Below are 25,760 nucleotides of genomic sequence, written 5' to 3' on the forward strand. Positions count from 1 at the left end.
TGAGGAGGGTGGGGTATATCAGTGTTAGTGAGGAGTGTGGGGTATATCAGTGTTAGTGAGGGGTGTGGGGTATATCAGTGTTAGTGAGGAGTGTGGGGTCTATCAGTGTTAGTGAGGGGTGTGGGTATCTCAGTGTTAGTGAGGAGTGTGGGGTATATCAGTGTTAGTGAGGGGTGTGGGTATCTCAGTGTTAGTGAGGAGTGTGGGTTATATCAGTGTTAGTGAGGAGTGTGGGGTATATCAGTGTTAGTGAGGGGTGTGGGGTATATCAGTGTTAGTGAGGAGTGTGGGGTCTATCAGTGTTAGTGAGGGGTGTGGGTATCTCAGTGTTAGTGAGGAGTGTGGGGTATATCAGTGTTAGTGAGGGGTGTGGGTATCTCAGTGTTAGTGAGGAGTGTGGGGTCTATCAGTGTTAGTGAGGAAGGTGGGGTATATCAGTGTTAGTGAGGAGTGTGGGAATATCAGTGTTAGTGAGGAGTGTGGGGTATATCAGTGTTACAGTGAGGGTTGTGGGGTATATCAGTGTTACAGTGAGGGGTGTGGGGTATATCAGTGTTAGTGAGGAGTGTGGGTATATCAGTGTTGTTGAGGAGTGTGGGGTCTATCAGTGTTAGTGAGGAGGGTGGGGTATATCAGTGTTAGTGAGGAGTGTGGGGTATATCAGTGTTAGTGAGGGGTGTGGGGTATATCAGTGTTACAGTGAGAGGTGTGGGGTATATCAGTGTTACAGTGAGGGGTGTGGGTATATCAGTGTTACAGTGAGGGGTGTGGGTATAACAGCGTTAGTGAGGGGTGTGGGGTATATCAGTGTTAGTGAGGGGTGTGGGGTATATCAGTGTTACAGTGAGGGGTACGGGAATATCAGTGTTACAGTGAGGGGTGTGGGGTATATCAGTGTTACAGTGAGGAGTGTGGGGTATATCAGTGTTACAGTGAGGGGTGTGGGGTATATCAGTGTTACAGTGAGGGGTGTGGGGTATATCAGTGTTACAGTGAGGGGTGTGGGGTATATCAGTGTTACAGTGAGGGGTGTGGGGTATATCAGTGTTACAGTGAGAGGTGTGGGGTATATCAGTGTTACAGTGAGGGGTGTGGGGTATATCAGTGTTACAGTGAGGGGTGTGGGGTATATCAGTGTTACAGTGAGGGGTGTGGGGTACATCAGTGTTACAGTAAGGGGTGTGGGTATATCAGTGTTACAGTGAGGGGTGTGGGGTACATCAGTGTTTCAGTGAGGGGTGTGGGTATATCAGTGTTACAGTGAGGGGTGTGGGGTATATCAGTGTTAGTGAGGAGTGTGGGGTATATCAGTGTTGCAGTGAGGGGTGTGGGGTATATCGGTGTTTGTGAGGGGTGTGGGGTATATCAGTGTTAGTGAGGGGTGTGGGGCACATCAGTGTTGCAGTGAGGGGTGTGGGGTATATCAGTGTTAGTGAGGGGTGTGGGGTATATCAGTGTTGCAGTGAGAGGTGTGGGGTATATCAGTGTTACAGTGAGGGGTCTGGGGTTTATCAGTATTACAGTGAGGGGTGTGGGGTATATCAGTGTTACAGTGAGGGGTGTGGGGTATATCAGTGTTAGTGAGGGGTGTGGGGTATATCAGTGTTACAGTGAGGGGTGTGGGGTATATCAGTGTTACAGTGAGGGATGTGGGGTATATCAGTGTTAGTGAGGAGTGTGGGGTATATCAGTGTTAGTGAGGGGTGTGGGGTATATCAGTGTTACAGTGAGGGGTGTGGGGTATATCAGTATTACAGTGAGGGGTGTGGGGTATATCAGTGTTACAGTGAGAGGTGTGGGGTATATCAGTGTTAGTGAGGGGTGTGGGGTATATCAGTGTTACAGTGAGGGGTGTGGGGTATATCAGTGTTAGTGAGGGGTGTGGGGTATATCAGTGTTACAGTGAGGGGTGTGAGGTATATCAGTGTTAGTGAGGGGTGTGGGGTATATCAGTGTTAGTGAGGGGTGTGGGGTATATCAGTGTTAGTGAGGGGTGTGGGGTATATCAGTGTTAGTGAGGGGTGTGGGGTATATCAGTGTTACAGTGAGGGGTGTGGGGTATATCAGTGTTACAGTGAGGGGTGTGGGGTATATCAGTGTTACAGTGAGGGGTGTGGGGTATATCAGTGTTACAGTGAGGGGTGTGGGGTATATCAGTGTTAGTGAGGGGTGTGGGGTATATCAGTGTTACAGTGAGGGGTATGGGTATATCAGTGTTACAGTGAGGGGTGTGGGGTATATCAGTGTCACAGTGAGGAGTGTGGGGTATATCAGTGTTACAGTGAGGGGTGTGGGGTATATCAGTGTTACAGTGAGGGGTGTGGGGTATATCAGTGTTACAGTGAGGGGTTTGGGGTATATCAGTGTTACAGTGAGGGGTGTGGGTTTATCAGTGTTACAGTGAGGGGTGTGGGTATATCAGCGTTAGTGAGGGGTGTGGGGTATATCAGTGTTACAGTGAGGGGAGTGGGGTATATCAGTGTTACAGTGAGGGGTGTGGGGTATATCAGTGTTACAGTGAGGGGTGTGGGGTATATCAGTGTTACAGTGAGGGGTGTGGGGTATATCAGTGTTAGTGAGGGGTGTGGGGTATATCAGTGTTAGTGAGGGGTGTGGGGTATATCAGTGTTACAGTGAGGGGTATGGGTATATCAGTGTTACAGTGAGGGGTGTGGGGTATATCAGTGTCCCAGTGAGGAGTGTGGGGTATATCAGTGTTACAGTGAGGGGTGTGGGGTATATCAGTGTTACAGTGAGGGGTGTGGGGTACATCAGTGTTACAGTGAGGGGTGTGGGGTATATCAGTGTTACAGTGAGGGGTTTGGGGTATATCAGTGTTACAGTGAGGGGTGTGGGTATATCAGTGTTACAGTGAGGGGTGTGGGTATATCAGCGTTAGTGAGGGGTGTGGGGTATATCAGTGTTACAGTGAGGGGTGTGGGGTATATCAGTGTTAGAGTGAGAGGTGTGGGTATATCAGTGTTAGTGAGGGGAGTGGGGTATATCAGTGTTACAGTGAGGGGTGTGGGTATATCAGTGTTAGTGAGGGGTGTGGGGTATATCAGTGTTACAGTGAGGGGTGTGGGGTATATCAGCGTTAGTGAGGGGTGTGGGGTATATCAGTGTTAGTGAGGGGTGTGGGGTATATCAGTGTTAGAGTGGGAGGTGTGGGTATATCAGTGTTAGTGAGGGGTGTGGGGTATATCAGTGTTACAGTGAGGGGTGTGGGTATATCAGTGTTAGTGAGGGGTGTGGGGTATATCAGTGTTACAGTGAGGGGTGTGGGTATATCAGTGTTAGTGAGGGGTGTGGGGTATATCAGTGTTACAGTGAGGGGTGTGGGGTACATCAGCGTTAGTGAGGGGTGTGGGGTATATCGGTGTTACAGTGAGGAGTGTGGGGTATATCAGTGTTAGTGAGGAGTGTGGGGTATATCAGTGTTAGTGAGGGGTGTGGGGTATATCAGTGTTACAGTGAGGAGTGTGGGGTATATCAGTGTTAGTGAGGGGTGTGGGGTATATCAGTGTTAGTGAGGGGTGTGGGTATCTCAGTGTTAGTGAGGAGTGTGGGTATATCAGTGTTGGTGAGGAGTGTGGGGTATATCAGTGTTAGTGAGGAAGGTGGGGTACATCAGTGTTAGTGAGGAGTGTGGGTATATCAGTGTTAGTGAGGAGTGTGGGGTATATCAGTGTTACAGTGAGGGGTGTGGGGTATATCAGTGTTACAGTGAGGGGTGTGGGGTATATCAGTGTTAGTGAGGAGTGTGGGTATATCAGTGTTGTTGAGGAGTGTGGGGTCTATCAGTGTTAGTGAGGAGGGTGGGGTATATCAGTGTTAGTGAGGAGTGTGGGGTATATCAGTGTTAGTGAGGGGTGTGGGGTATATCAGTGTTACAGTGAGAGGTGTGGGGTATATCAGTGTTACAGTGAGGGGTGTGGGTATATCAGTGTTACAGTGAGGGGTGTGGGTATATCAGCGTTAGTGAGGGGTGTGGGGTATATCAGTGTTAGTGAGGGGTGTGGGGTATATCAGTGTTACAGTGAGGGGTATGGGTATATCAGTGTTACAGTGAGGGGTGTGGGGTATATCAGTGTCACAGTGAGGAGTGTGGGGTATATCAGTGTTACAGTGAGGGGTGTGGGGTATATCAGTGTTACAGTGAGGGGTGTGGGGTATATCAGTGTTACAGTGAGGGGTTTGGGGTATATCAGTGTTACAGTGAGGGGTGTGGGTATATCAGTGTTACAGTGAGGGGTGTGGGTATATCAGCGTTCGTGAGGGGTGTGGGGTATATCAGTGTTACAGTGAGGGGTGTTGGGTATATCAGTGTTAGAGTGAGAGGTGTGGGTATATCAGTGTTAGTGAGGGGAGTGGGGTATATCAGTGTTACAGTGAGGGGTGTGGGGTATATCAGTGTTACAGTGAGGGGTATGGGTATATCAGTGTTACAGTGAGGGGTGTGGGGTATATCAGTGTCACAGTGAGGAGTGTGGGGTATATCAATGTTACAGTGAGGGGTGTGGGGTACATCAGTGTTACAGTGAGGGGTGTGGGGTACATCAGTGTTACAGTGAGGGGTGTGGGTATATCAGCGTTAGTGAGGGGTGTGGGGTATATCAGTGTTACAGTGAGGGGTGTGGGGTATATCAGTGTTAGAGTGAGAGGTGTGGGTATATCAGTGTTAGTGAGGGGAGTGGGGTATATCAGTGTTACAGTGAGGGGTGTGGGTATATCAGTGTTAGTGAGGGGTGTGGGGTATATCAGTGTTACAGTGAGGGGTGTGGGGTATATCAGCGTTAGTGAGGGGTGTGGGGTATATCAGTGTTAGTGAGGGGTGTGGGGTATATCAGTGTTAGAGTGGGAGGTGTGGGTATATCAGTGTTAGTGAGGGGTGTGGGGTATATCAGTGTTACAGTGAGGGGTGTGGGTATATCAGTGTTAGTGAGGGGTGTGGGGTATATCAGTGTTATAGTGAGGGGTGTGGGTATATCAGTGTTAGTGAGGGGTGTGGGGTATATCAGTGTTACAGTGAGGGGTGTGGGGTATATCAGCGTTAGTGAGGGGTGTGGGGTATATCAGTGTTACAGTGAGGAGTGTGGGGTATATCAGTGTTAGTGAGGGGTGTGGGGTATATCAGTGTTAGTGAGGGGTGTGGGTATCTCAGTGTTAGTGAGGAGGGTGGGGTATATCAGTGTTGGTGAGGAGTGTGGGTATATCAGTGTTGGTGAGGAGTGTGGGTATATCAGTGTTAGTGAGGAGGGTGGGGTGTATCAGTGTTGGTGAGGAGTGTGGGGTATATCAGTGTTAGTGAGGAGGGTGGGGTATATCAGTGTTAGTGAGGAGTGTGGGGTATATCAGTGTTAGTGAGGGGTGTGGGGTATATCAGTGTTGCAGTGAGAGGTGTGGGGTATATCAGTGTTACAGTGAGGGGTGTGGGGTATATCAATGTTACAGTGAGGGGTGTGGGGTATATCAGTGTTAGTAAGGGGTGCGGGGTATATCAGTGTTACAGTGATGGGTATGGGTATATCAGTGTTACAGTGAGGGGTGTGGGGTATATCAGTGTTACAGTGAGGAGTGTGGGGTATATCAGTGTTACAGTGAGGCGTGTGGGGTATATCAGAGTTACAGTGAGGGGTGTGGGGCATATCAGAGTTACAGTGAGGGGTGTGGGGTATATCAGTGTTACAGTGAGGCGTGTGGGGTATATCAGTGTTACAGTGAGGGGTGTGGGGTATATCAGTGTTACAGTGAGGGGTGTGGGGCATATCAGAGTTACAGTGAGGGGTGTGGGATATATCAGTGTTAGTGAGGAGTGTGAGGTATATCAGTGTTAGTGAGGGGTGTGGGGTATATCAGTGTTACAGTGAGGGGTGTGGGTATATCAGTGTTACAGTGAGGGGTGTGGGGTATATCAGTGTCACAGTGAGGGGTATGGGTATATCAGTGTTACAGTGAGGGGTGTGGGGTATATCAGTGTTACAGTGAGGAGTGTGGGGTATATCAGTGTTACAGTGAGGGGTGTGGGGTATATCAGTGTTACAGTGAGGGGTGTGGGGTATATCAGTGTTACAGTGAGGGGTGTGGGTATGTCAGTGTTACAGTGAGGGGTGTGGGGTATATCAGTGTCACAGTGAGGGGTGTGGGGTACATCAGTGTTACAGTGAGGGGTGTGGGTATATCAGTGTTACAGTGAGGGGTGTGGGGTATATCAGTGTTACAGTGAGGGGTGTGGGGTACATCAGTGTTACAGTGAGGGGTGTGGGTATATCAGTGTTACAGTGAGGGGTGTGGGGTATATCAGTGTTAGTGAGGAGTGTGGGGTATATCAGTGTTGCAGTGAGGGGTGTGGGGTATATCAGTGTTAGTGAGGGGTGTGGGGTATATCAGTGTTAGTGAGGGGTGTGGGGCACATCAGTGTTGCAGTGAGGGGTGTGGGGTATATCAGTGTTAGTGAGGGGTGTGGGGTATATCAGTGTTGCAGTGAGAGGTGTGGGGCATATCAGTGTTACAGTGAGGGGTCTGGGGTTTATCAGTATTAGTGAGGAGTGTGGGGTATATCAGTGTTGCAGTGAGGGGTGTGGGGTATATCAGTGTTAGTGAGGGGTGTGGGGTATATCAGTGTTACAGTGAGGGGTGTGGGGCACATCAGTGTTGCAGTGAGGGGTGTGGGGTATATCAGTGTTAGTGAGGGGTGTGGGGTATATCAGTGTTGCAGTGAGAGGTGTGGGGTATATCAGTGTTACAGTGAGGGGTCTGGGGTTTATCAGCATTAGTGAGGAGTGTGGGGCATATCAGTGTTGCAGTGAGGGGTGTGGGGTATATCAGTGTTAGTGAGGGGTGTGGGGTATATCAGTGTTAGTGAGGAGTGTGGGGTATATCAGTGTTACAGTGAGGAGTGTGGGGTATATCAGTGTTACAGTGAGGGGTGTGGGGTATATCAGTGTTACAGTGAGGGGTGTGGCCTATATCAGTGTTACAGTGAGGGGTGTGGGTATATCAGTGTTAGTGAGGGGTGTGGGGTTTATCAGTGTTACAGTGAGGGGTGTGGATATATCAGTGTTAGTGAGGGGTGTGGGCTATATCAGTGTTACAGTGAGGGGTGTGGGTAAATCAGTGTTACAGTGAGGGGTGTGGGGTATATCACTGTTGCAGTGAGGGGTGTGGGGTATATCAGTGTTAGTGAGGGGTGTGGGGTATATCAGTGTTAGTGAGGGGTGTGGGGCACATCAGTGTTGCAGTGAGGGATGTGGGGTATATCAGTGTTAGTGAGGGGTGTGGGGTATATCAGTGTTGCAGTGAGAGGTGTGGGGTATATCAGTGTTACAGTGAGGGGTGTGGGGGATATCAGTGTTACAGTGAGAGGTGTGGGGTATATCAGTGTTACAGTGAGGGGTGTGGGGTATATCAGTGTTACAGTGAGGGGTGTGGGGTATATCAGTGTTACAGTGAGGGGTGTGGGGTATATCAGTGTTAGTGAGGGGTGTGGGGTATATCAGTGTTAGTGAGGGGTGTGGGGTATATCAGTGTTAGTGAGGGGTGTGGGGTATATCAGTGTTACAGTGAGGGGTGTGGGGTATATCAGTGTTACAGTGAGGGGTGTGGGGTATATCAGTGTTACAGTGAGGGGTGTGGGGTATATCAGTGTTAGTGAGGGGTGTGGGGTATATCAGTGTTAGTGAGGGGTGTGGGGTATATCAGTGTTACAGTGAGGGGTATGGGTATATCAGTGTTACAGTGAGGGGTGTGGGGTATATCAGTGTCACAGTGAGGAGTGTGGGGTATATCAGTGTTACAGTGAGGGGTGTGGGGTACATCAGTGTTACAGTGAGGGGTGTGGGGTATATCAGTGTTACAGTGAGGGGTGTGGGGTATATCAGTGTTAGTGAGGGGTGTGGGGTATATCAGTGTTAGTGAGGGGTGTGGGGTATATCAGTGTTACAGTGAGGGGTGTGGGGTATATCAGTGTTACAGTGAGGGGTGTGGGGTATATCAGTGTTACAGTGAGGGGTGTGGGGTATATCAGTGTTAGTGAGGGGTGTGGGGTATATCAGTGTTAGTGAGGGGTGTGGGGTATATCAGTGTTACAGTGAGGGGTGTGGGGTATATCAGTGTCACAGTGAGGAGTGTGGGGTATATCAGTGTTACAGTGAGGGGTGTGGGGTACATCAGTGTTACAGTGAGGGGTGTGGGGTATATCAGTGTTACAGTGAGAGTTGTGGGGTATATCAGTGTTACAGTGAGGGGTGTGGGGTATATCAGTGTTACAGTGAGGGGTGTGGGGTACATCAGTGTTACAGTGAGGGGTGTGGGGTATATCAGTGTTACAGTGAGAGGTGTGGGGTATATCAGTGTTACAGTGAGGGGTTTGGGGTATATCAGTGTTACAGTGAGGGGTGTGGGTACATCAGTGTTACAGTGAGGGGTGTGGGTATATCAGCGTTCGTGAGGGGTGTGGGGTATATCAGTGTTACAGTGAGGGGTGTCGGGTATATCAGTGTTAGAGTGAGAGGTGTGGGTATATCAGTGTTAGTGAGGGGTGTGGGGTATATCAGTGTTACAGTGAGGGGTGTGGGGTATATCAGCGTGAGTGAGGGGTGTGGGGTATATCAGTGTTAGTGAGGGGTGTGGGGTATATCAGTGTTAGAGTGAGAGGTGTGGGTATATCAGTGTTAGTGAGGGGTGTGGGGTATATCAGTGTTACAGTGAGGGGTGTGGGTATATCAGTGTTAGTGAGGGGTGTGGGGTATATCAGTGTTACAGTGAGGGGTGTGGGTATATCAGTGTTAGTGAGGGGTGTGGGGTATATCAGTGTTACAGTGAGGGGTGTGGGCTATATCAGTGTTACAGTGAGGGGTGTTGGGTATATCAGTGTTAGAGTGAGAGGTGTGGGTATATCAGTGTTAGTGAGGGGAGTGGGGTATATCAGTGTTACAGTGAGGGGTGTGGGGTATATCAGTGTTACAGTGAGGGGTGTGGGGTATATCAGTGTTACAGTGAGGGGTGTGGGGTATATCAGTGTTAGTGAGGGGTGTGGGGTATATCAGTGTTAGTGAGGGGTGTGGGGTATATCAGTGTTACAGTGAGGGGTATGGGTATATCAGTGTTACAGTGAGGGGTGTGGGGTATATCAGTGTCACAGTGAGGAGTGTGGGGTATATCAATGTTACAGTGAGGGGTGTGGGGTACATCAGTGTTACAGTGAGGGGTGTGGGGTACATCAGTGTTACAGTGAGGGGTGTGGGTATATCAGCGTTAGTGAGGGGTGTGGGGTATATCAGTGTTACAGTGAGGGGTGTGGGGTATATCAGTGTTAGAGTGAGAGGTGTGGGTATATCAGTGTTAGTGAGGGGAGTGGGGTATATCAGTGTTACAGTGAGGGGTGTGGGTATATCAGTGTTAGTGAGGGGTGTGGGGTATATCAGTGTTACAGTGAGGGGTGTGGGGTATATCAGCGTTAGTGAGGGGTGTGGGGTATATCAGTGTTAGTGAGGGGTGTGGGGTATATCAGTGTTAGAGTGGGAGGTGTGGGTATATCAGTGTTAGTGAGGGGTGTGGGGTATATCAGTGTTACAGTGAGGGGTGTGGGTATATCAGTGTTAGTGAGGGGTGTGGGGTATATCAGTGTTATAGTGAGGGGTGTGGGTATATCAGTGTTAGTGAGGGGTGTGGGGTATATCAGTGTTACAGTGAGGGGTGTGGGGTATATCAGCGTTAGTGAGGGGTGTGGGGTATATCAGTGTTACAGTGAGGAGTGTGGGGTATATCAGTGTTAGTGAGGGGTGTGGGGTATATCAGTGTTAGTGAGGGGTGTGGGTATCTCAGTGTTAGTGAGGAGGGTGGGGTATATCAGTGTTGGTGAGGAGTGTGGGTATATCAGTGTTGGTGAGGAGTGTGGGTATATCAGTGTTAGTGAGGAGGGTGGGGTGTATCAGTGTTGGTGAGGAGTGTGGGGTATATCAGTGTTAGTGAGGAGGGTGGGGTATATCAGTGTTAGTGAGGAGTGTGGGGTATATCAGTGTTAGTGAGGGGTGTGGGGTATATCAGTGTTGCAGTGAGAGGTGTGGGGTATATCAGTGTTACAGTGAGGGGTGTGGGGTATATCAATGTTACAGTGAGGGGTGTGGGGTATATCAGTGTTAGTGAGGGGTGCGGGGTATATCAGTGTTACAGTGATGGGTATGGGTATATCAGTGTTACAGTGAGGGGTGTGGGGTATATCAGTGTTACAGTGAGGCGTGTGGGGTATATCAGAGTTACAGTGAGGGGTGTGGGGCATATCAGAGTTACAGTGAGGGGTGTGGGGTATATCAGTGTTACAGTGAGGCGTGTGGGGTATATCAGTGTTACAGTGAGGGGTGTGGGGTATATCAGTGTTACAGTGAGGGGTGTGGGGCATATCAGAGTTACAGTGAGGGGTGTGGGATATATCAGTGTTAGTGAGGAGTGTGAGGTATATCAGTGTTAGTGAGGGGTGTGGGGTATATCAGTGTTACAGTGAGGGGTGTGGGTATATCAGTGTTACAGTGAGGGGTGTGGGGTATATCAGTGTCACAGTGAGGGGTATGGGTATATCAGTGTTACAGTGAGGGGTGTGGGGTATATCAGTGTTACAGTGAGGAGTGTGGGGTATATCAGTGTTACAGTGAGGGGTGTGGGGTATATCAGTGTTACAGTGAGGGGTGTGGGGTATATCAGTGTTACAGTGAGGGGTGTGGGTATGTCAGTGTTACAGTGAGGGGTGTGGGGTATATCAGTGTCACAGTGAGGGGTGTGGGGTACATCAGTGTTACAGTGAGGGGTGTGGGTATATCAGTGTTACAGTGAGGGGTGTGGGGTATATCAGTGTTACAGTGAGGGGTGTGGGGTACATCAGTGTTACAGTGAGGGGTGTGGGTATATCAGTGTTACAGTGAGGGGTGTGGGGTATATCAGTGTTAGTGAGGAGTGTGGGGTATATCAGTGTTGCAGTGAGGGGTGTGGGGTATATCAGTGTTAGTGAGGGGTGTGGGGTATATCAGTGTTAGTGAGGGGTGTGGGGCACATCAGTGTTGCAGTGAGGGGTGTGGGGTATATCAGTGTTAGTGAGGGGTGTGGGGTATATCAGTGTTGCAGTGAGAGGTGTGGGGCATATCAGTGTTACAGTGAGGGGTCTGGGGTTTATCAGTATTAGTGAGGAGTGTGGGGTATATCAGTGTTGCAGTGAGGGGTGTGGGGTATATCAGTGTTAGTGAGGGGTGTGGGGTATATCAGTGTTACAGTGAGGGGTGTGGGGCACATCAGTGTTGCAGTGAGGGGTGTGGGGTATATCAGTGTTAGTGAGGGGTGTGGGGTATATCAGTGTTGCAGTGAGAGGTGTGGGGTATATCAGTGTTACAGTGAGGGGTCTGGGGTTTATCAGCATTAGTGAGGAGTGTGGGGCATATCAGTGTTGCAGTGAGGGGTGTGGGGTATATCAGTGTTAGTGAGGGGTGTGGGGTATATCAGTGTTAGTGAGGAGTGTGGGGTATATCAGTGTTACAGTGAGGAGTGTGGGGTATATCAGTGTTACAGTGAGGGGTGTGGGGTATATCAGTGTTACAGTGAGGGGTGTGGCCTATATCAGTGTTACAGTGAGGGGTGTGGGTATATCAGTGTTAGTGAGGGGTGTGGGGTTTATCAGTGTTACAGTGAGGGGTGTGGATATATCAGTGTTAGTGAGGGGTGTGGGCTATATCAGTGTTGCAGTGAGGGGTGTGGGGTATATCAGTGTTAGTGAGGGGTGTGGGGTATATCAGTGTTAGTGAGGGGTGTGGGGCACATCAGTGTTGCAGTGAGGGATGTGGGGTATATCAGTGTTAGTGAGGGGTGTGGGGTATATCAGTGTTGCAGTGAGAGGTGTGGGGTATATCAGTGTTACAGTGAGGGGTGTGGGGGATATCAGTGTTACAGTGAGAGGTGTGGGGTATATCAGTGTTACAGTGAGGGGTGTGGGGTATATCAGTGTTACAGTGAGGGGTGTGGGGGATATCAGTGTTACAGTGAGAGGTGTGGGGTATATCAGTGTTACAGTGAGGGGTGTGGGGTATATCAGTGTTACAGTGAGGGGTGTGGGGGATATCAGTGTTACAGTGAGAGGTGTGGGGTATATCAGTGTTACAGTGAGGGGTGTGGGGTATATCAGTGTTACAGTGAGGGGTGTGGGGTATATCAGTGTTACAGTGAGGGGTGTGGGGTATATCAGTGTTAGTGAGGGGTGTGGGGTATATCAGTGTTAGTGAGGGGTGTGGGGTATATCAGTGTTAGTGAGGGGTGTGGGGTATATCAGTGTTACAGTGAGGGGTGTGGGGTATATCAGTGTTACAGTGAGGGGTGTGGGGTATATCAGTGTTACAGTGAGGGGTGTGGGGTATATCAGTGTTAGTGAGGGGTGTGGGGTATATCAGTGTTAGTGAGGGGTGTGGGGTATATCAGTGTTACAGTGAGGGGTATGGGTATATCAGTGTTACAGTGAGGGGTGTGGGGTATATCAGTGTCACAGTGAGGAGTGTGGGGTATATCAGTGTTACAGTGAGGTGTGTGGGGGATATCAGTGTTACAGTGAGAGGTGTGGGGTATATCAGTGTTACAGTGAGGGGTGTGGGGTATATCAGTGTTACAGTGAGGGGTGTGGGGGATATCAGTGTTACAGTGAGAGGTGTGGGGTATATCAGTGTTACAGTGAGGGGTGTGGGGTATATCAGTGTTACAGTGAGGGGTGTGGGGTATATCAGTGTTACAGTGAGGGGTGTGGGGTATATCAGTGTTAGTGAGGGGTGTGGGGTATATCAGTGTTAGTGAGGGGTGTGGGGTATATCAGTGTTAGTGAGGGGTGTGGGGTATATCAGTGTTACAGTGAGGGGTGTGGGGTATATCAGTGTTACAGTGAGGGGTGTGGGGTATATCAGTGTTACAGTGAGGGGTGTGGGGTATATCAGTGTTAGTGAGGGGTGTGGGGTATATCAGTGTTAGTGAGGGGTGTGGGGTATATCAGTGTTACAGTGAGGGGTATGGGTATATCAGTGTTACAGTGAGGGGTGTGGGGTATATCAGTGTCACAGTGAGGAGTGTGGGGTATATCAGTGTTACAGTGAGGGGTGTGGGGTACATCAGTGTTACAGTGAGGGGTGTGGGGTATATCAGTGTTACAGTGAGGGGTGTGGGGTATATCAGTGTTAGTGAGGGTTGTGGGGTATATCAGTGTTAGTGAGGGGTGTGGGGTATATCAGTGTTACAGTGAGGGGTGTGGGGTATATCAGTGTTACAGTGAGGGGTGTGGGGTATATCAGTGTTACAGTGAGGGGTGTGGGGTATATCAGTGTTAGTGAGGGTTGTGGGGTATATCAGTGTTAGTGAGGGGTGTGGGGTATATCAGTGTTACAGTGAGGGGTGTGGGGTATATCAGTGTTACAGTGAGGGGTGTGGGGTATATCAGTGTTACAGTGAGGGGTGTGGGGTATATCAGTGTTAGTGAGGGGTGTGGGGTATATCAGTGTTAGTGAGGGGTGTGGGGTATATCAGTGTTACAGTGAGGGGTGTGGGGTATATCAGTGTCACAGTGAGGAGTGTGGGGTATATCAGTGTTACAGTGAGGGGTGTGGGGTACATCAGTGTTACAGTGAGGGGTGTGGGGTATATCAGTGTTACAGTGAGAGTTGTGGGGTATATCAGTGTTACAGTGAGGGGTGTGGGGTATATCAGTGTTACAGTGAGGGGTGTGGGGTACATCAGTGTTACAGTGAGGGGTGTGGGGTATATCAGTGTTACAGTGAGAGGTGTGGGGTATATCAGTGTTACAGTGAGGGGTTTGGGGTATATCAGTGTTACAGTGAGGGGTGTGGGTACATCAGTGTTACAGTGAGGGGTGTGGGTATATCAGCGTTCGTGAGGGGTGTGGGGTATATCAGTGTTACAGTGAGGGGTGTCGGGTATATCAGTGTTAGAGTGAGAGGTGTGGGTATATCAGTGTTAGTGAGGGGTGTGGGGTATATCAGTGTTACAGTGAGGGGTGTGGGGTATATCAGCGTGAGTGAGGGGTGTGGGGTATATCAGTGTTAGTGAGGGGTGTGGGGTATATCAGTGTTAGAGTGAGAGGTGTGGGTATATCAGTGTTAGTGAGGGGTGTGGGGTATATCAGTGTTACAGTGAGGGGTGTGGGTATATCAGTGTTAGTGAGGGGTGTGGGGTATATCAGTGTTACAGTGAGAGGTGTGGGGTATATCAGTGTTACAGTGAGGGGTGTGGGGTATATCAGTGTTACAGTGAGGGGTGTGGGGTATATCAGTGTTAGTGAGGGGTGTGGGGTATATCAGTGTTAGTGAGGGGTGTGGGGTATATCAGTTTTACAGTGAGGGGTGTGGGGTATATCAGTGTTACAGTGAGGGGTGTGGGGTATATCAGTGTTACAGTGAGGGGTGTGGGGTATATCAGTGTTAGTGAGGGGTGTGGGGTATATCAGTGTTAGTGAGGGGTGTGGGGTATATCAGTGTTACAGTGAGGGGTATGGGTATATCAGTGTTACAGTGAGGGGTGTGGGGTATATCAGTGTCACAGTGAGGAGTGTGGGGTATATCAGTGTTACAGTGAGGGGTGTGGGGTACATCAGTGTTACAGTGAGGGGTGTGGGGTATATCAGTGTTACAGTGAGAGGTGTGGGGTATATCAGTGTTACAGTGAGGGGTGTGGGGTATATCAGTGTTACAGTGAGGGGTGTGGGGTACATCAGTGTTACAGTGAGGGGTGTGGGGTATATCAGTGTTACAGTGAGAGGTGTGGGGTATATCAGTGTTACAGTGAGGGGTTTGGGGTATATCAGTGTTACAGTGAGGGGTGTGGGTACATCAGTGTTACAGTGAGGGGTGTGGGTATATCAGCGTTAGTGAGGGGTGTGGGGTATATCAGTGTTACAGTGAGGGGTGTGGGGTATATCAGTGTTAGAGTGAGAGGTGTGGGTATATCAGTGTTAGTGAGGGGTGTGGGGTATATCAGTGTTACAGTGAGGGGTGTGGGGTATATCAGCGTTAGTGAGGGGTGTGGGGTATATCAGTGTTAGTGAGGGGTGTGGGGTATATCAGTGTTAGAGTGAGAGGTGTGGGTATATCAGTGTTAGTGAGGGGTGTGGGGTATATCAGTGTTACAGTGAGGGGTGTGGGTATATCAGTGTTAGTGAGGGGTGTGGGGTATATCAGTGTTACAGTGAGGGGTGTGGGTATATCAGTGTTAGTGAGGGGTGTGGGGTATATTAGTGTTACAGTGAGGGGTGTGGGCTATATCAGTGTTACAGTGAGGGGTGTGGGGTATATCACTGTTGCAGTGAGGGGTGTGGGGTATATCAGTGTTAGTGAGGGGTGTGGGGTATATCAGTGTTAGTGAGGGGTGTGGGGCACATCAGTGTTGCAGTGAGGGGTGTGGGGTATATCAGTGTTAGTGAGGGGTGTGGGGTATATCAGTGTTGCAGTGAGAGGTGTGGGGTATATCAGTGTTACAGTGAGAGGTCTGGGGTTTATCAGTATTAGTGAGGAGTGTGGGGTATATCAGTGTTAGTGAGGGGTGTGGGGTATATCAGTGTTAGTGAGGAGTGTGGGGTATATCAGTGTTACAGTGAGGGATGTGGGGTATATCAGTGTTCGTGAGGAGTGTGGGGTATATCAGTGTTAGTGAGGGGTGTGGGGTATATCAGTGTTACAGTGAGGGGTGTGGGGTATATCAGTGTTACAGTGAGGGGTGTGGGGTATATCAGTGTTACAGTGAGGGGTGTGGGGTATATCAGTGTTACAGTGAGGGGTGTGGGGTATATCAGTGTTAGTGAGGGGTGTGGGGTATATCAGTGTTAGTGAGGGGTGTGGGGTATATCAGTTTTACAGTGAGGGGTGTGGGGTATATCAGTGTTACAGTGAGGGGTGTGGGGTATATCAGTGTTACAGTGAGGGGTGTGGGGTATATCAGTGTTAGTGAGGGGTGTGGGGTATATCAGTGTTAGTGAGGGGTGTGGGGTATATCAGTGTTACAGTGAGGGGTATGGGTATATCAGTGTTACAGTGAGGGGTGTGGGGTATATCAGTGTCACAGTGAGGAGTGTGGGGTATATCAGTGTTACAGTGAGGGGTGTGGGGTACATCAGTGTTACAGTGAGGGGTGTGGGGTATATCAGTGTTACAGTGAGAGGTGTGGGGTATATCAGTGTTACAGTGAGGGGTGTGGGGTATATCAGTGTTACAGTGAGGGGTGTGGGGTATATCAGTGTTACAGTTAGAGGTGTGGGGTACATCAGTGTTACAGTGAGGGGTGTGGGTATATCAGCGTTAGTGAGGGGTGTGGGGTATATCAGTGTTACAGTGAGGGGTGTGGGGTATATCAGTGTTACAGTGAGGGTTGTGGGTATATCAGTGTTAGTGAGGGGTGTGGGGTATATCAGTGTTAGTGAGGGGTGTGGGGTATATCAGTGTTAGTGAGGGGTGTGGGGTATATCAGTGTTACAGTGAGGGGTGTGGGTATATCAGTGTTAGTGAGGGGTGTGGGGTATATCAGTGTTACAGTGAGGGGTGTGGGTATATCAGTGTTAGTGAGGGGTGTGGGGTATATCAGTGTTACAGTGAGGGGTGTGGGGTATATCAGCGTTAGTGAGGGGTGTGGGGTATATCAGTGTTAGTGAGGGGTGTGGGGTATATCAGTGTTACAGTGAGGAGTGTGGGGTATATCAGTGTTAGTGAGGGGTGTGGGGTATATCAGTGTTAGTGAGGGGTGTGGGTATATCAGTGTTAGTGAGGAGTGTGGGTATATCAGTGTTAGTGAGGAGTGTGGGGTATATCAGTGTTAATGAGGAGGGTGTGGTATATCAGTGTTAGTGAGGAGTGTGGGTATATCAGTGTTAGTGAGGAGTGTGGGGTATATCAGTGTTAGTGAGGAGGGTGGGGTATATCAGTGTTAGTGAGGAGTGTGGGGTATATCAGTGTTAGTGAGGGGTGTGGGGCACATCAGTGTTGCAGTGAGGTGTGTGGGGTATATCAGTGTTAGTGAGGGGTGTGGGGTTTATCAGTGTTGCAGTGGGAGGTGTGGGGTATATCAGTGTTACAGTGAGGGGTCTGGGGTTTATCAGTATTAGTGAGGAGTGTGGGGTATATCAGTGTTGCAGTGAGGGGTGTGGGGTATATCAGTGTTAGTGAGGGGTGTGGGGTATATCAGTGTTACAGTGAGGGGTGTGGGGTATATCAGTGTTAGTGAGGAGTGTGGGGTATATCAGTGTTAGTGAGGGGTGTGGGGTATATCAGTGTTACAGTGAGGGGTGTGGGGTATATCAGTGTTACAGTGAGGGGTGTGGGGTATATCAGTGTTACAGTGAGAGGTGTGGGGTATATCAGTGTTACAGTGAGGAGTGTGGGTATATCAGTGTTACAGTGAGGGGTGTGGGGTATATCAGTGTTACAGTGAGGGGTGTGGGGTATATCAGTGTTACAGTGAGGGGTGTGGGGTATATCAGTGTTACAGTGAGGAGTGTGGGGTATATCAGTGTTACAGTGAGAGGTGTGGGGCATATCAGATTTACAGTGAGGGGTGTGGGATATATCAGTGTTAGTGAGGAGTGTGGGGTATATCAGTGTTAGTGAGGGGTGTGGGGTATATCAGTGTTACAGTGAGGGGTGTGGGTATATCAGTGTTACAGTGAGGGGTGTGGGGTATATCAGTGTTACAGTGAGGGGTATGGGTATATCAGTGTTACAGTGAGGGGTGTGGGGTATATCAGTGTTACAGTGAGGAGTGTGGGTATATCAGTGTTACAGTGAGGGGTGTGGGGTATATCAGTGTTACAGTGAGGGGTGTGGGGTATATCAGTGTTACAGTGAGGGGTGTGGGTATATCAGTGTTACAGTGAGGGGTGTGGGGTATATCAGTGTTATAGTGAGGGGTGTGGGGTACATCAGTGTTACAGTAAGGGGTGTGGGTATATCAGTGTTACAGTGAGGGGTGTGGGGTACATCAGTGTTACAGTGAGGGGTGTGGGTATATCAGTGTTACAGTGAGGGGTGTGGGGTATATCAGTGTTAGTGAGGAGTGTGGGGTATATCAGTGTTGCAGTGAGGGGTGTGGGGTATATCAGTGTTAGTGAGGGGTGTGGGGTATATCAGTGTTAGTGAGGGGTGTGGGGCACATCAGTGTTGCAGTGAGGGGTGTGAGGTATATCAGTGTTAGTGAGGGGTGTGGGGTATATCAGTGTTGCAGTGAGTGGTGTGGGGTATATCAGTGTTACAGTGAGGGGTCTGGGGTTTATCAGTATTAGTGAGGAGTGTGGGGTATATCAGTGTTGCAGTGAGGGGTGTGGGGTATATCAGTGTTAGTGAGGGATGTGCGGTATATCAGTGTTCGTGAGGGGTGTGGGGCACATCAGTGTTGCAGTGAGGGGTGTGGGGTATATCAGTGTTAGTGAGGGGTGTGGGGTATATCAGTGTTGCAGTGAGAGGTGTGGGGTATATCAGTGTTACAGTGAGGGGTCTGGGGTTTATCAGTATTCGTGAGGAGTGTGGGGTATATCAGTGTTGCAGTGAGGGGTGTGGGGTATATCAGTGTTAGTGAGGAGTGTGGGGTATATCAGTGTTAGTGAGGGGTGTGGGGTATATCAGTGTTAGTGAGGGGTGTGGGGTATATCAGTGTTACAGTGAGGGGTGTGGGGTATATCAGTGTTACAGTGAGGGGTGTGGGGTATATCAGTGTTACAGTGAGAGGTGTGGGGTATATCAGTGTTACAGTGAGGGGTGTGGGGTATATCAGTGTTACAGTGAGAGGTGTGGGGTATATCAGTGTTACAGTGAGGGGTGTGGGGTATATCAGTGTTACAGTGAGGGGTGTGGGGTATATCAGTGTTAGTGAGGGGTGTGGGTATATCAGTGTTAGTGAGGGGTGTGGGGTATATCAGTGTTGCAGTGAGAGGTGTGGGGTATATCAGTGTTAGTGAGGAGTGTGGGGTATATCAGTGTTACAGTGAGGGGTGTGGGGTATATCAGTGTTACAGTGAGGGGTCTGGGGTTTATCAGTATTCGTGAGGAGTGTGGGGTTTTTCAGTGTTGCAGTGAGGGGTGTGGGTATATCAGTGTTAGTGAGGAGTGTGGGGTATATCAGTGTTAGTGAGGGGTGTGGGGTATATCAGTGTTAGTGAGGAGTGTGGGGTATATCAGTGTTACAGTGAGGGGTGTGGGGTATATCAGTGTTACAGTGAGGGGTGTGGGGTATATCAGTGTTGCAGTGAGAGGTGTGGGGTATATCAGTGTTACAGTGAGGGGTGTGGGGTATATCAGTGTTACAGTGAGGGGTGTGGGGTATATCAGTGTTACAGTGAGGGGTGTGGGGTATATCAGTGTTACAGTGAGGGGTGTGGGGTATATCAGTGTTACAGTGAGGGGTGTGGGGTACATCAGTGTTACAGTGAGGGGTGTGGGGTATATCAGTGTTACAGTGAGGGGTGTGGGGTATATCAGTGTTACAGTGAGGGGTGTGGGGTACATCAGTGTTACAGTGAGGGGTGTGGGTATATCAGTGTTACAGTGAGGGGTGTGGGGTATATCAGTGTTAGTGAGGAGTGTGGGGTATATCAGTGTTGCAGTGAGGGGTGTGGGGTATATCAGTGTTAGTGAGGGGTGTGGGGTATATCAGTGTTAGTGAGGGGTGTGGGGCACATCAGTGTTGCAGTGAGGGGTGTGGGGTATATCAGTGTTAGTGAGGGGTGTGGGGTATATCAGTGTTACAGTGAGGGGTGTGGGGTATATCAGTGTTACAGTGAGGGGTGTGGGGTATATCAGTGTTACAGTGAGAGGTGTGGGGTATATCAGTGTTACAGTGAGGGGTGTGGGGTATATCAGTGTTACAGTGAGGGGTGTGGGGTATATCAGTGTTACAGTGAGGGGTGTGGGGTACATCAGTGTTACAGTGAGGGGTGTGGGTATATCAGTGTTACAGTGAGGGGTGTGGGGTATATCAGTGTTAGTGAGGAGTGTGGGGTATATCAGTGTTGCAGTGAGGGGTGTGGGGTATATCAGTGTTAGTGAGGGGTGTGGGGTATATCAGTGTTAGTGAGGGGTGTGGGGCACATCAGTGTTGCAGTGAGGGGTGTGGGGTATATCAGTGTTAGTGAGGGGTGTGGGGTATATCAGTGTTGCAGTGAGAGGTGTGGGGTATATCAGTGTTAGTGAGGAGTGTGGGGTATATCAGTGTTAGTGAGGGGTGTGGGGTATATCAGTGTTACAGTGAGGGGTGTGGGGTATATCAGTGTTAGTGAGGGGTGTGGGGTATATCAGTGTTAGTGAGGGGTGTGGGGTATATCAGTGTTTCTGAGGGGTTTGGGGTTTATCAGTGTTACAGTGAGGGGTGTGGGGTATATCAGTGTTACAGTGAAGGGTGTGGGGTATATCAGTGTTACAGTGAGGGGTGTGGGGTATATCAGTGTTGCAGTGAGGGGTGTGGGGTATATCAGTGTTACAGTGAGGAGTGTGGGGTATATCAGTGTGACAGTGAGGGGTGTGGGGTATATCAGTGTTACAGTGAGGGGTGTGGCGTATATCAGTGTTACAGTGAGGGGTGTGGGTATATCAGTGTTAGTGAGGGGTGTGGGGTTTATCAGTGTTACAGTGAGGGGTGTGGATATATCAGTGTTCGTGAGGGGTGTGGGCTATATCAGTGTTACAGTGAGGGGTGTGGGCTATATGAGTGTTACAGTGAGGGGTGTGGGTATATCAGTGTTACAGTGAGGGGTGTGGGGTTTATCAGTGTTACAGTGAGGGGTGCGGGGTATATCGGTGTTACAGTGAGGGGTGTGGGTATATCAGTGTTAGTGAGGGTTGTGGGGTTTATCAGTGTTACAGTGAGGGGTGTGGAATATATCAGTGTTACAGTGAGGGGTGTGGGGTATATCAGTGTTTGTGAGGGGTGTGGGTTATATCAGTGTTAGTGAGGGGTGTGGGCTATATCAGTGTTACAGTGAGGGGTGTGGGTATATCAGTGTTGCAGTGAGGGTTGTGGGGTATATCAGTGTTACAGTGAGGGGTGTGGGTATATCAGTGTTAGTGAGGGGTGTTGGGTATATCAGTGTTACAGTGAGGGGTGTAGGGTTTATCAGTGTTACAGTGAGGGGTGCGGGGTATATCAGTGTTACAGTGAGGGGTGTGGGTATATCAGTGTTGGTGAGGTGTGTGGGGTATATCAGTGTTACAGTGAGGAGTGTGGGGTATATCAGTGTTACAGTGAGGGGTGTGGGGTATATCAGTGTTACAGTGAGGGGTGTGGGGTATATCAGTGTTACAGTGAGGGGTGTGGGGTCTATCAGTGTTCGTGAGGGATGTGAGTCTCCGAGAAGTTTACACCCTGTTAAAAAGTATAGCACGGTGTATCATTGCCCCTGTCGCGGGACTTGCACTGGTTTTCTCTTGCACTCCCTTTGCTTGCATGAGCACGAGGCCAGTCACAGCACGTCCAGCTCACACTCACTGAATGCTTCTGTCCTGGCACCCGATGGCAGCGTACTTGTGTGTCGAGTCCACATCCATGTCGTACAGAGTTGTCTTTCGAACCACGTGGTGGGTTCGGGTGAACTGAGTGCCTTCAGCAGACTGTAGGGAATGAAAGCAGAACAATTAGCACCAACACCCAGACTCCTACAGCGCTACTTGACGTTTCCAGAGAGAACGCCACGGGGCTGGGAGGACGTGTAAACTTTGTCTGGGAGAACCCTTTCAGATGTTAACACACTCCGGGGGCTCCCAACAAGGATCTGCACACCCTGTGAGATCCAACCAAATCCTGACATGGTCTGGGCTTCCCCTGCTCTGATTTCAGGAGGACTGGGTTAGCTACCCAAAGGAAACAGTGGTGTAAATGTAGAAACTGTACAGCAACGGAAGCAATGTGCGAGTAAGTCAAACAATATAGAGTGCAGGATTCGCAAGAATGATATTAGCCCTACAGTGTGCTTTTATCACTTGTTTACAGCAGTATTTTTATATAGTTCCTCCAATTCTGGCCTCTTATACATCACTGATTTTCTTCGCTCCACCACTGGTGGCCGTGCCTTCAGCTGCCTGGGCCCTAAACTCTCAAATTCCCTCCCTAAACCTCTCCCCCTCTCTCTCCTCCTTTCAGACGCTCCATAAAACCTACCTCTTTGACCAAGCTTTTGGTCAGCTGTCTTAACATCTTCTTATGTGGCTCGGTGCCAAATTTTGTCTGATAATCGTTCCAGTGAAGCGCCTTGGGACATTATGTTACGTTATAAGTGCAAGTTGTTTTTGTTTTGTCTTTAATATAATTTATATGGTGTATTTTATGTGGACATTATGAGAATATTTATCTGGTATTATATTTTTGTGAGGGTCAGTTTGTGGTGGAAGATGGTTGTGGTCACATTACAGAGCAGCTAACAGTGGGTGTGTCATGAGCAGAAAGTTGGAGCATATTGTGGTTGATTTTTAACCCTACCCTGCCTGGCACAAACCAGGCAGGTGGGCAGTAAAACCCGAGCAGGCTAGTGGCCCGCTTGGAACTCGACCCTTCCACGCCACCTGCGATCTTGCCTTGCAGGCGACTGCCTCAAGCAAGCGGGGTCCTCGAGACTATTCGCCAATCGGGGTTCTATTATGTCAATAGGATCCCGATTGCATTTTAACCGGGGCCCGAGCGGAGAAGCCACTTTATGGGAGTGTGTGAGCATGCAGAGAGCTTCCATGGGCAGTGTGCTTGGTACTTGTTGCTTACCCCACCATTCAAAGGCCATCGGGAAACAGACTGTGACGGCAGCGATAGTGCGCCCTGGTAATTCACAGGCATGCCTGTGGGTTTGGACTGGAGATGAACAGTTCCTAAGTGCTGTGCCTGTCTCTCTGTGCTCCTGCACCGTGCTTACACTAAAACGCTTGGCAATGCAATGCTGACTAAGTGGGGCGACCTGACTAACGCTGGGGCCGGTTAATTCGCCAGGGGGGCCTTTTAAGCCGTGTGGGTGACAGTTCAGCTCCCTTGCACCATCTGGTTCGCTAACTCCTCCCAATCAGTTCCTGAAGTCATCAGCACTCACAATCTAAACAACAAATGTTTCAAGTGACAACAGACAGGCAGAAAACAGAGGTGTACAGACTAATGTTTAAAGGTTTGATTTCTGAACACATGGAGGAAGATCCGTGTTATTCATCAGAGGTGAGTGTGATTCTGTGGTCAATGAATTGAAGGACAGTGGGTTACAGATGTAACCAGTGCCCATTAGTGTCTAATTATGTGTGGATCGATGCCCACTTGGAAATGGGTTGAGAATGAACCAGTCTTGTTTCCGTTTGAATCCTTACAGCTGACAAAGGAGACTTTCATCCCAACAGACTGGGCTGGAGTTAATCCATCAATGAAATGAATGTTCCTCAGACACGATGTGCCACTCAATCAATCGTTCCCTTCATGACATAACCTTTGCTCTTCTCCCAAACACAGAGGTACATTCCGTAATCAATTATATGAATCGAAACTACAATTTTTGCTGAACTTTGTGCTCAAGTTGAAGCACATTAGTGTTCCATTCCAAGGAATTCCCAGGTCAAATATAACTTGGCTTTACGCAAAGTGAAGCTCCCTCCAATCTACTCTGAAAATGTGAGTTTACCCTAATTATACTACACATCAACCATCTGAACCCCTCGATTAGATTCCAGCCTGAAACTCACTCCCAGGTATCCATTATTCTATATATAAACCATCTGAACCTCTCGATTAGATTCCAGTCTGTAACTCACTCCCGGGTATCCATTATTCTATATATAAACCATCTGAACCCCTCGATTAGATTCCAGTCTGTAACTCACTCCCGGGTATCCATTATTCTATATATAAACCATCTGAACCCCTCGATTAGATTCCAGTCTGTAACTCACTCCCGGGTATCCATTATTCGAAATATAAACCATCTGTTCCCCTCGATTAGATTCCGGTCTGTAACTCACTCCCAGGTATCCATTATTCGAAATATAAACCATCTGTTCCCCTCGATTAGATTCCGGTCTGTAACTCACTCCCAGGTATCCATTATTCTATCTATAAACCATCTGTTCCCCTCGATTAGATTCCGGTCTGTAACTCACTCCCAGGTATCCATTATTCGAAATATAAACCATCTGTTCCCCTCGATTAGATTCCAGTCTGTAATTTACTCCCGGGTATCCATTATTCTATATATAAACCATCTGAACCCCTCGATTAGATTCCAGTCTGTAATTCACTCCCGGGTATCCATTATTCTATATATAAATCATCTGAACCCCTCGATTAGATTCCAGCCTGTAACTCACTCCCGGGTATCCATTATTCTATATATAAACCATCTGAACCCCTTGATTAGTTTCCAGTCTGTAACTCACTCCCAGGTATCCATTATTCTATATATAAACCATCTGAACCCCTCGATTAGATTCCAGTCTGTAACTCACTCCCAGGTATCCATTATTCTATATATAAACCACCTGAACCCCTCGATTAGATTCCAGCCTGTAACTCACTCCTGGGTATCCATTATTCTTTATATAAACCATCTGAACCCCTCAATTAGATTCCAGCCTGCAATTCACTCCCGGGTATCCATTATTCTATATATAAACCATCTGATCTCCTCGATTAGATTCCAGTCTGTAACTCACTCCTGGGTAACCATTATTCTATATATAAACCATCTGAACCCCTCGATTAGATTCCAGTCTGTAACTCACTCCCAGGTATCCATTATTCTATATATAAACCATCTGAACCCCTCGATTAGATTCCAGCCTGTAACTCACTCCCAGGTATCCATTATTCTATATATAAACCATCTGAACCTCTCGATTGGATTCCAGCCTGTAACTCAATCCCAGGTATCCATTATTCTATATATAAACCATCTGAACCCCTCGATTAGATTCCAGCCTGTAATTCACTCCCAGGTATCCATTATTCTATATATAAACCATCTGATCTCCTCGATTAGATTCCAGCCTGTAATTCACTCCCAGGTATCCATTATTCTATATATAAACCATCTGAACCTCTCGATTAGATTCCAGCCTGTAACTCACTCCCGGGTATCCATTATTCTATAAAAAAACATCTGAACCCCTCGATTAGATTCCGGTCTGTAACTCACTCCCGGGTATCCATTATTCAATATATAAACCATCTGATCTCCTCGATTAGATTCCAGTCTGTAACTCACTCCTGCGTAACCATTATTCTATATATAAACCATCTGAACCCCTCGATTAGATTCCAGTCTGTAATTCACTCCCGGATATCCATTATTCTATATATAAACCATCTGAACCCCTTGATTAGTTTCCAGTCTGTAACTCACTCCCAGGTATCCATTATTCTATATATAAACCATCTGAACCCCTCGATTAGATTCCAGTCTGTAACTCACTCCCAGGTATCCATTATTCTATATATAAACCACCTGAACCCCTCGATTAGATTCCAGCCTGTAACTCACTCCTGGGTATCCATTATTCTTTATATAAACCATCTGAACCCCTCGATTAGATTCCAGTCTGTAACTCACTCCTGGGTATCCATTATTCTTTATATAAACCATCTGAACCCCTCGATTAGATTCCAGCCTGCAATTCACTCCCGGGTATCCATTATTCTATATATAAACCATCTGATCTCCTCGATTAGATTCCAGTCTGTAACTCACTCCTGGGTAACCATTATTCTATATATAAACCATCTGAACCCCTCGATTAGATTCCAGT

The 25,760-nt window shown here is 48.6% G+C and overlaps 1 protein-coding gene across 4 annotated transcripts in view; it reads right to left on the reverse strand.

Moving 5' to 3' along the window:
* mapkbp1 (mitogen-activated protein kinase binding protein 1) overlaps positions 1-25,760 on the reverse strand; it is a 352,050-nt gene that overhangs the window by 78,732 nt on the left and 247,558 nt on the right. For all 4 annotated transcript variants that reach the window (XR_010964161.1, XR_010964160.1, XM_067991220.1 and 1 more), the window contains exon 15: positions 21,487-21,608. Coding sequence is in view for 2 of the 4 variants with exons in the window: in XM_067991220.1 (XP_067847321.1) it covers positions 21,487-21,608 (122 nt within the window). In the remaining 2 variants the exon portion in view is untranslated. The remainder of the gene's footprint in view (positions 1-21,486; positions 21,609-25,760) is intronic.

The sequence above is a fragment of the Heptranchias perlo genome, chromosome 10 (genome assembly GCF_035084215.1).
Source record: "Heptranchias perlo isolate sHepPer1 chromosome 10, sHepPer1.hap1, whole genome shotgun sequence".
Classification (NCBI taxonomy): domain Eukaryota; kingdom Metazoa; phylum Chordata; class Chondrichthyes; order Hexanchiformes; family Hexanchidae; genus Heptranchias; species Heptranchias perlo.